This window comes from Pogona vitticeps, chromosome 7 (genome assembly GCF_051106095.1).
Source record: "Pogona vitticeps strain Pit_001003342236 chromosome 7, PviZW2.1, whole genome shotgun sequence".
Lineage (NCBI taxonomy): Eukaryota > Metazoa > Chordata > Lepidosauria > Squamata > Agamidae > Pogona > Pogona vitticeps.
This window is the reverse complement of record NC_135789.1, coordinates 32,377,155-32,387,568: the sequence shown is the minus strand read 5'-3', so window position 1 is coordinate 32,387,568 and position 10,414 is coordinate 32,377,155. Positions and strand designations below refer to the sequence as shown.

The 10,414-nt window shown below is 51.1% G+C and overlaps 1 protein-coding gene across 8 annotated transcripts in view; it reads left to right on the top strand.

Moving 5' to 3' along the window:
* The window catches only part of GOSR1 (golgi SNAP receptor complex member 1), a 28,940-nt gene that overhangs the window by 3,966 nt on the left and 14,560 nt on the right, over window positions 1–10,414 (top strand). For 2 of the 8 annotated variants that reach the window (XM_078379192.1, XM_078379190.1), the window contains exons 2-7: window positions 248–358; window positions 2,648–2,762; window positions 3,322–3,409; window positions 4,601–4,708; window positions 6,141–6,232; window positions 6,752–6,826. In XM_078379192.1, the coding sequence (XP_078235318.1) occupies window positions 248–358; window positions 2,648–2,762; window positions 3,322–3,409; window positions 4,601–4,708; window positions 6,141–6,232; window positions 6,752–6,826 (589 nt within the window). Of the gene's footprint in view, window positions 1–247; window positions 359–1,153; window positions 1,311–2,647; window positions 2,769–3,321; window positions 3,410–4,600; window positions 4,709–6,140; window positions 6,233–6,751; window positions 6,827–10,414 lie in introns of those variants that run through there. The other 6 variants (XM_078379191.1, XM_078379189.1, XM_020803487.3 and 3 more) reach the window with 3 other exon arrangements.

Genomic DNA, 10,414 nt, shown 5'->3' with positions numbered 1-10,414 from the left:
TAATTTTTCTAAAAAAGCCGTTTCTCCCCCTCCCTCTCTCTGGGCAATTGAATGAGGGAGAGCTGGGGGGGGAACCCCACACACACACACCAGCCCCTGGAGATTGCCCTGGCCTGGTTCTGGTCTTACGAGTCAGGCCGGGCCGGCGGTGTTCCTTCCGGTCTGCGGTTCTTCTTCCCCTTTGCCCTTGGACGCCCACTCCCGCGGGGCCCATCCTGAAGCCCAGCCTGTTTTATCCTTCCACCAGAACTGCGCTGCGCTCTGGATCCTCTCCGGATGAGGCCCGCCTCCGCCGTGACAGCCACCCAAAGGGACGCTGCTGCCCAGCCCAGCCCGTGGCCTTTGGGACCACCTGCCGGTGGGTGAGGTAGGGCAACCGTGGCCCCTTGGGGCTCCCTAGCTCTGCCTTGAGAGCCAGTGGTGGGGAGTTTGATTCCTCCCCTGGGCCTCCTTGATGGGGCGGGGGGGCTGGGCTCGATGGCTCTCCTTCCCCCCCCCCATCCGCCCTTCAAAGGTGATGATGACCCTGGTGCTGAGCATCCAAGACCAAAAGCTGCAGAGATGGTTTCTGCGACCTGACCTTTCGGGGCAAACCTGCCACTTTATGGACGGAGGAAGGAGTTAACTGGAAAGCAGAGGAGGAGATGGGTTAATAAACAAGCAAGCAAACCAACCAACCAACCTGAATGGGGGGAGACGGGACTCGAGGATGGGCCCCCACCGCTCTGAGCCGGGCCCTTCCAAGGCCCCCCCGGGGGGGGGAAGGGGCGGCCATGGAGAGGGAGGGGGCGCCTTCTGAGGAGGGCCTCCCAAAACGTGGGTTTTTATGAACGGCAAGGAAAGTGACTTTTCAAAGTAGGGCTGCCCTTCTTTCGTGCCCGGCTGGCTGAGAGGGTCTGGAGGGGGGGTAGGGGGTTCCCCCCCCCACTGCAGAGAGAACGGCCTTTGAGGTTTAAAAACAAAACCCAAACAGGACTTGTGCAAACTGCAAAGCCCTTCTTCCAGGAGGAGGAGGAGGAGGCCGTGGGGCCGCCAGGGGCGCTGCCGAGGCAGGCGGCGCTCTGGGATCCCGGCGGGGCGTCTGCGGCGCTTCTCTCCCCGCGCTCTCTATGGTCGGAAGTGGCGGGCGGGACCGCCGGCGGCGCTCTGGCCCGCGCCCTCTCGGTGGCCCTGCGCGAGGGCCGCTGCCGGCATTAGGCCGAGGGAGGGCTGACGTTGGACAACAAAGATGGCGGCGGGAGCGGCGGTGGGAGGAGGCGGCGGCGGCGGCGGGGGGAGCAGCGGCAGCAGCAGCAGCAATTACTGGGAGGGTGAGTGGGCGAGGGAGGGAGGAAGGGGGACGAGGCCCCCCTCCGTGAGGGAGGGGAGGAGGAGGAGGAGGAGGAGGAGAAGGGCCCTCCCGCTGGCTTCGAGGGGGGGGCGTCAAGTGGGAGGAGGTTCCGCAGGCTCCTCTGAGGGGAGGGGGCTTAAAGAGAAAGGAGCCACCCCCCCCGGGAGGGAGGGACAGGGAAGAAGGGCTTCTCGGGGGGGGGGTAATTCGGGAGGGAGTCTGACGGGGGCGGGGAGGGAGGGAGTCTGCCTTCCGAATTCAAGAGATGGCCTCCAAGGGCCGGGCCAGGCCTCAGGGTCTTGCCTCCAAGCGGGGAAGGGGGGCTAATGGGGGGGTCCTCGGGGGAGGGGGAGGCAACCGGTGGCCACACCCCGGGCAAGAGGGGGAGGAGGAAAAGGGGTGTACTGCTCTTCAGCAAGGAGGTTCTGCTGAGCTCAGGGACGGATAAAACGGGGTGGGGGGACCCTTCAGGCCATTTTTACAGGTGTGCGGGGAGGAGTTTGCCTCGTAGTCGCAGCGCAACCCCACAAAAGACTCACAGTTGCTGTCTACCTAGCTTTTTGGAGGCAGGGAGGGGAGGAAAAGGTACCACAGCCAACCTCATGTACACCTTGACCGTTTTCCAGGTGCCACTAGACTTTTCGCTGCTGGCTTTGGGACTACAGGTCCCATCATCAGCCTCTCCTGCCCATGAGGGAGGATGAGAGTCGTGGCCTAACATCTCCTGGTTCCCCTTTTTGTGTTGTTGAAGATGTGAGGGAGTGCGTTGACCCTGGCCTGACCCGGAGATGCAAGAGGGACTTTGCCCCTGCAGGCGTGGTCCCTGAGCCTCCAGCATCACGCCTTGTACACCTGCTGTGCTAAGAAATCCTTATACGAATCGTACACATGCAGTTTCTCCCGCGCTTCAGATTATCAGCCTTCCCTTTCCTAAAGCAGAATGTTTTTCTTTTCATAATTGGGGATGGATGCCAAAAATTGGGAAATGTCCCTTTTTTTGAAAGGGGGGAGGAGGAGGAGGAAAGAGTTCCCAGAAGCCCCCAGCCGGGATGACCGCTTAGTTGTGTTGGCTGGGCTTTCTGGGTGTTTTCCTCCAAAATAGAAACTTTTCCAAAGTTTTGCCAGAGGGAACCAGAAAGGGGTGTTAGATATGAGGGTTAAATCTCCCTGGGAATCGGCCCCGTTCAGCCTCTCCCCCCCCCCCCATCCTTTCTGTTCTATCGAGGGAAAGTTTATCCGGAATAGAAGAGAGCCGTGCATGTGGGGAGGCCAAGCTCCGTCTGTTTCATGTGCTCTGTCTCTCTCCTCCACGCGCAGATCTGAGGAAGCAGGCCCGGCAGCTCGAGAACGAACTGGACCTCAAACTGGTCTCCTTCAGCAAACTGTGCACCAGCTACAGCCACACCAACTGCCGGGAGGGAAGGCGCGATAGGTATAGGTACTACCTTCCTTCCTTGTTTTTGCTTTTCATTTCAGTGTTGTTGTTGTTGTTGTTTTGCAGTGGTTTCTAAAGCCAAGCCGCCTTGATTTGCCTTGAGAATCATTGTCCACCATCTTGCTTTCAGTTTTAAAATATGCATTTAATTTGCATTTGAAGCATATATTTGACATGCATTTAATATATATTTCATTTGTGTTTGAAGCATATATTTAACATGCGTTTGTCAGAAGGCCCCAGGGGAGGAGGATTTGGTTTTCTCAGGATGTGTTTTTCTCTCGTCCCATCCTTAGCTTAGAGCAGTCCACGGATGAAGTCAGGTACACTTCTGCTCCTAAGCCAAGCCAGCTTATACGATGGAGCGGATACTTGGGTCTTTCAGTACCAAGGATGATTAGAACAGCTGTACTGTCAGTGTATTATCCTTAGCCTGTGCATTTGTGGTGCTGTTATTTGATCTGTGATATCCTCCAAAATATTTTGTGGCAATTGAGTGTACTTTCCTGCTATGGAGAGGCACAGGATCTTTTTCTCTCTCTTGCATCTTTCTCAGCTCAGACACAACTCCTCTCCTGAATGGATCTAGCCAAGACCGAATGTTTGAAACCATGGCGGTGGAAATCGAGCAGCTCCTAGGGAAGGTGAGTGCTCGTTTCCGTCGGCTCGCTCCCTGCTGCGGTGAGGAAGGGGGGGGGTGTCTCTCAAGGATTTAAATGCAGGCGGATGTAAGAAAAGAAGAGCACACGGCAGCAACGCTAACGGGGGTCCCCTCGGTTTGGTTAAAGTGTCATTTCTCTGTGTTTCCACACCATCTTCAAAGCAACCCAGTTCTGTCTGGACTCTACATCTACAACAATGTGGCTTTTTCTGCTTTGGCAGCCACGGTCGTTTGCGTTCAGTGGTCAACAAAATTGTTTTAGCCTTCTCTGGCTTTTCCCAACCCTGAACTGACAAAGCGAATTTAAACTTTGTTTTGGGAGTTGGTGTTGTCTTTTATAACTCAGCACAAAGAACTTCAGGACCTTTGAAACGGTAGCGCAGTATATTTCAAACTAAGGAATCCCTTCTTGCGCTCAGGTGTGACTCGTGCAGAAATACCTGAAACCTTTTTCAACTAGTCTTAAGGCAGAGGTTTTCCAAAAAGGGTTTTCGTTTTCCTCTCAAGTGCTGGGTTCTGTGTGGAACTTCGTCACACAGTTCCTGCTATATTTCAGAATGCTGGAAAGGTTTGGCTGACCACCGAAAGCAAAGCCGTGATCGGTGTTCCTCTTAACTTGCTATTACTTCCTTCTGCCCACCCCCCCACCCCCCAGTCAAGAACCAGCTCTTCTGGAACAGCCTTTTCACTCCTTATTTATTAGATTCTTTTCAAACCGTGCAATCTTCCTGTCCAATTTCACTTTGCTGGTTTCAGAAGTGTTGTATAAAAGTATTTGTGTGCTTACAAACTTTTCCCGTGGACTGCTTCAGGATGTATTTGTATATATCTTTCAAATACTATCATGGTCCTTTTAAGGAGAAAGGTGGGGTAAAAATGTTTTAAATAAATGAATAATTAAAATAATATTATTAGGAAATACGGTGTATCAGTTCTCAGAAGGAAGTAAATAAACCAACGTTGTTTGGTGACTGGCATGCAGAAATTACATCAAAAGAAGTGTTGCCCCATCGGGCAATGTCTGAGCAATGTCTAAAATAGTGGGGCTGCTCAGAAGTGAGGCAGGGCAGCCTCTCAAGTGGGCTGACAGAGAGACGAGCTTTCCTTCTTCAATGTATGTTGGCTTTCGCGTCCTTTGAGACGCAGTTGACCTTGTGTGCGGTCTCTCCTGCAGCTCACGGGGATCAACGACAAAATGGCAGAGTACACCAACAGCGCGGGAGTTCCATCCCTCAACGCGGCGCTGATGCACACATTGCAGCGGCACAGGGACATCTTGCAGGTAGGAGCGCCCGTGAGTAGCCCTTCTCTGCCAAGAGCAGGCGTTTTGTAAAGCTAATGGCTTTTGATGGATCCAACAAGGAGTCTGGTGACACTTGAATCATGAGCAGCTTTCGCTGGCTGCAGCCCACTTCACTAGATCGCGCAGCATTCCCTGTATCCGTTGAAGTCCTCTGTGGGAGTTTCTGTTGAATAAAAACTTCCTGGACCTTTAAGCTGCGTCAAGATGATGTTGCTTTTGTGGCCACGGACTAGCACCACTATCCCTCTGAAACATCTTCATGGCCTCTTCGGGACTAGCTTGCATTTCAGTGAGGAGAGTTCACGTGCTGTGTGTTGCCATCATCCTCACCCCAAAGTGCTGCTGCTGTGAACCCTTCCTTCTTTGCACCACTGAGTCTCATGCTCACGCATAAATCTTGTGAGTCTTACGCTAAGTGTAGAAAGTTTGGACCAGGCTTTTGATGAATTATTTATTTATTTTACTTATTTATTTATTGTATTTTTGCCCTGCCTATCTGGTCAGATGACCACCCTAGGCGGTTTCCAGCACGCATAGCATACATAACAAAATATAAAATATATATTAAAATACAAAATATAACATCAAGATGGAGAAAAGAAAAGAAAAAGAGAAATAAAAAGAAGAAAGAAATCAAGTGTTCACGGGACGGAAGGCCTGTATAAACATCTAAGTTTTTAATTGGTTTTTAAAGGCGCCCAGCGAAGGGGCCGCACAAATCTCCAGAGGAAGGGTATTCCAGAGGCGAGGAGCTACCGCCGAGAAGGCCCGGTTTCTTGTTTTTTCCTTCCGAGCCTCCCTCGGCGTCAAGCTCCTCAGCCTCACCTCCTGACTCGATCGGGTGATGTGGGTAGATTTTGGTGGGAGTAAGCATTCCGCCAAATATCGAGGCCCTAAACCATTTAGGGCCTTGTACGTTAGCATTAAGACTTTGAAGTCAATGCGGAACCGAATGGGCAGCGAATGCAAAGTGGCCATAGTGGGGGAGATATGGTGATATTTTCTCACTCCACTAAGAAGTCTGGCCGCCACATTCTGCACCACCTGGAGTTTCCGCATCAACCTCAAAGGCAGCCCCATGTAGAGCGCGTTGCAGTGGTCTAATCTCGAGATTACAAGCGCATGTACCAAGGTAGTGAGTGCCCCAACATCAAAATAGGGACGCATCTGGGCTGTCTGCTGAAGATGGAAAAAGGCAGTATGGACCACCGGCGCCACCTGAGTTTCCATGGTGAGCGCCGGGTCCAGATGGATCCCCAAGCTGCGAACCTCACTCTTCGCGGTAAGAGTCACTTGCCACGAAATGTTATAGTAACATTTGGGGGCTGAGTTTAACGCCAGGATTTGTTGTTCTCTTCTAAATCAGAACTATACCTCTGCCTGTATTTATTGTTGTTCTTTTTTCCCGCAGGACTACACACACGAATTTCACAAAACCAAATCTAACTTCATAGCTGTGCGGGAAAGAGAGAACCTCATGGGGTCAGTCCGGAAAGATATTGAGTAAGCCCTCTGTGTGTGCGTGTGCTGTGGTGTATGACTTCAGAGTTTGTCTGCTACTGTTCCTTAACCTGTCTGGCACTGGCTTAGTGAGGGGCAGATGTGTCTTCCAGAATTAAATATTATTTTATTAAAGCCAAGTCTTTTTCTGGAAAGGCTCCTAGTGCAGCTTGCTTACCATCAACAAAATCAGGTCTGTTTCCGCCTGAAACAGCCTTTCGCAGCCTTCGGGACTTAATGTTTCCCTGAGCTGTGTTCGAATTAACTAGCCACATGGGAAGAGGAGGAAATAGACTAAACAGCCTTGTTTGCAGCTTGTTGAGATAGCTCTCCTTTAGCCCTGCAGGAGGTGTCACTGCAGAAAAACTACCAATAAGGGCAGAGCGACAATTTCCTCAGCTTATTTCCTCTTCTGTTTTCATTTTGCTTTGGGGCAATAGATTGTGAGACGTCACTGCCTTTTCGGGCCTGGGGGGGCCTTCCGGTTCCCGTTGCGTTGTAACTTTGAGCCGTTTCTTTCAGGTCATACAAAAGCGGATGCGGCGTGAACAACAGGCGGACAGAACTCTTCCTCAAGGAACATGAGCACCTCCGGAAGTAAGTCCATATCGAGAATGACATTTTTCTGATGGCTTGAAAAATCCTACCAGAGGATTTGTGGAGGGGAGGTCTTGCAAACAAGAAAGGGATCTTTCGAGGCTCTGGGTGTTCCTTTGGGATGTGTTTCCATCCCTACTTGCATTTCTGTAACTGACTTTTCTGTGGCCAAGCTATTTTGTTATGTTTCCAGCCAAATTCAGTCTTCAGAAAGCGGGTGAGTTAGGAGCGCTGGTGTAAGTCATTGAAAATTACGTTTTTTCCTGCTTGTTGCCTGTAGGGGGCACTCAGGGTGCATAACTTTCTTTTTTAAAAAAATCAGTGTGACTAAGGATTTAGGGATCTCTTAAATGCGAATAGATTTGTGGCGGTTGATTCTCATCTGGAGCTCTGTTAGAAGCTCTTGCAGTGGATATCCCATTGCATAAAGAAGGCTCTGGTCTCAGAGGACCTACCGTCCCACCACAGAAGTACCTTGCATGGGCTTCTTGGCTGTTCCTCGGGAAACAGCAGGATCAGTGCCATTTGGCAGTAGAAACGTTCATGTTGAAGGCGTTGTTGAAATGTAGGGTCCAGACTCCCGTATGGAATTCCCCCTCTCCGGAGTGCGAAATGCATTGCGCCCATCTGGTTTGTTTGTTTGTTTATTTGTTTGTTTGTTTGTTTGTTTGTTTGTTTGTTCCCATGGTGCCGTCCTTGTTCCATGGGGCTTCAAAGCGTTCAAGGGCTCAGGAGGGCTTACTTCTGAGTAAATGGGTCTAAGCTTGTGCTGTGGTGTTGAGCCCTCATAGGACACTGTGTCATCCCTGTTCCTCAATCTGAGGAGCACGGTGTTCCTTGATGAACGTTCCTAGTTCATGTTACGAAATTTGATGCATTTTTATTGGCGGGAAGCGTTTTGGAGGGTGGAATGTTTCTCTTGGGGGGAAAAAGCAGTGTCGGCATGCTGGCTCAAGGGGACGCTGTTTCCCCGGGAAATTGCCATTTTCTGTGCGTCGGCTGGTGTTGCTAAAAGGAATGGCGCTAGTTTGTCTTCAAGGGTACGTGAAAAAAAGTGGAAGAGGGAGTTTGATTTCTAGTTGTGTGGCATCACTCAAGGAAGAGGAGATAACCCCTCTCTGCATGTCCCATAATTTCCTCTGAGCTCCTTGCCAGTCTTCCTTCCTTAGGAGGCATGAAACATCACCCTTTCTCCTGGTTTTTACCCCCTTGACATCCTTTGAGGAGCATTGACAATAATCAGACATTATTTAAATGCCACATAAAGGAGTGTGGCTAATACCCAGCATCTCGGAAGCGTGCATCGATGTGAAGGGCTAAACTGTAATTTAGTGAGTGCGAGGTTGCTTTGTTGCAGCCCGCGTGGCTCATTTTCATATCTTGCTCAGATATCCGTGGCCCGAGAGCGGGACTCCAGCGAATCATTTATCTTGAGCCTCTCTCATACGGCAGTGCGGGAGTTCTTCATTATTAAAAAGACAAGGAAATGTTTGATGGATGGTCCAGGAAGCTGATGACTCAAAAAAAGCAGGGTTGGGGGGAGCTATCCATCAGACTGTTCTCCTATTACTTTTGTCTGGAAAGTAATTGAGTCTTTTTTTGAAGGCTCTTGCGGCACTCGCTCGATTCATCACAGGGAAGACAGGCTCCCTTTCCCTTTTAGAAGGATGGAAGACCAGTAAATTTGGCCCTGCACTTCTGCATGTCTTGATACGGGATGTCCTGAGTCCGTCACAGGACTTGGTGAGAATGGAGATTCTCCCCCCCCCCCCCTTTTTACTGCAGGGCTAAGACACTCTCAAAGGTCATTTAAACTTCCCTCTTTTAAAAGCCAGAGGGGTGAAACGTTGGAGCAAGCCCCCTAAACGGGTCTCAAAACCCGAGTCGCTTGCCCAGCGCCATGAGGATGAAGCCAGCCGGGGCCACGGACTCTGCGCGCTTTGGTCCAGCTCAGAAATTCTCGCTGCCTTCCAAACCGACCGTGAACTCGCAGTTTAGTGATTATTTAGGTCGAGTCATGTTTTGGCATAATGGGCCCGAGAGGAAATGCACGCACGCGGGCCCCCCCCGCCTGTCCTGTGTACGTGTGAAAGGAGAACCATGTTTGTTTTCTCCCAACGGTTCCTCTCAACCCTGTCCAGCTCAGCAGGACACCTCCGCTCCGTTTCTTTCGGGGCGAGCTGAGTCAATAATTTATCCGTTGGCGCTGCATTTGCTCCATCCCTCCTTCCTCCCGAGCCTGCGTGGACGAGGCTTTCCATCAAGCGGGGACACAGGCCTAGGTGATGAATAGACAGCCTTCCAGATGTTCCTCATGCCAAGTGCTGCGCTCCGAGGGAAACCAAGTTGATCGGCTCAGCCCTTGCTGGGGTTGCGTTTTTGGAGAACGCAGCCCTGAGAGGGTTTGAAGCTTAATGAGTCGTGTGTGTGCACAGACAGAAAGGGAGCAGTGGTAACGAGCTAAGAGAGCAGCCAAGGGCTTTGGGGGGTCCCTGTGCAGAGGGTAGCAGGGCAGAGGAGCTGTCGAAGGCTCTAGAGAACAAGGGAGGTTTTAGGAATGAAGCCTGTCTCAGTAGCGTACCCCTAAAAGCTAGTTACTTGGAAAGGGGAGTATAAGCAGCAAGGAGCATACGGATTCACCTTTGGCTTGAGACCTTTTTTTTTTTTTTTTTTTTAAAGAAAGTTTTTCTTGTTCTAATCACCTAGAGGCTATTCCTAATTTGCAAGCAGCGACTGGTCCACGTCTGGCCCCACTGCCTGGGAGTTGTTGTCCAAAACCACAAGTCTGCAGATCTCTGTTTTCAAGTAAACCTTCAGAGTCTTGAGGGCTAGAAGCTTGATTTTAGAGGAGAGGGGAAATCAGGGGGGAAGGAGAAATTCACACAGAGGTGTGGCATTTCTTGGGTTGGCCAGTGGTTTTGCTGCCCCTTGGCATCACCCAGTCGTTCGTATACGTGGCCGCTATTCAGTTACCCCTGGGTGGCTCCATAGAGGTATTAGCGATGGATTAGCCGTAAGGACAATGGATGCCTGACCACGTATCTGTCAGGGAGAAGGTGGGATTATTAGATTTTCATTTGATTTGATCTCTTTTAAGCACGAGTCACAGGCGTTGTGGGTGATTGAAACCGCTGTAGGCCAAACCCTGTTAAATACTGAAGTTTTCATTTCTTGGAAGATTTGCGGGTAGAAGCCAGAGGCTTTGTGGAGAAGGTGGGCTTCCAGGAGACAGTGTGGGGAGAAGCAGAGAGAGAGAGAGAGACCAGGAGGCAGTGCATTCTTCAAGAGAGTTCCAGGAAAGCTGCATGTCACGGCAATAAATCTTAATTACGTTGGCCGTAAATGGGAGGAAATGCATCTCTTACAGGTGTGGCTGGGAGAGATTTTGCTGGAAACGAGATCCCTGAAGGAAAGGCCTGGGTGCAGGGCGAGAACGGTGGCTCAGGCGGTTGGTCCATGAAGCTCAGGGGTGTGTTGCGTGTGTGTGAGAGAGAGATCGGTCACTCTGAGAGCCAGGTTCCATCTCAGAGGCTTCGCGGCCGAAGGCCAAACAGCCAAGCCAGAAACACCGAGGAACATTTTGGCTTA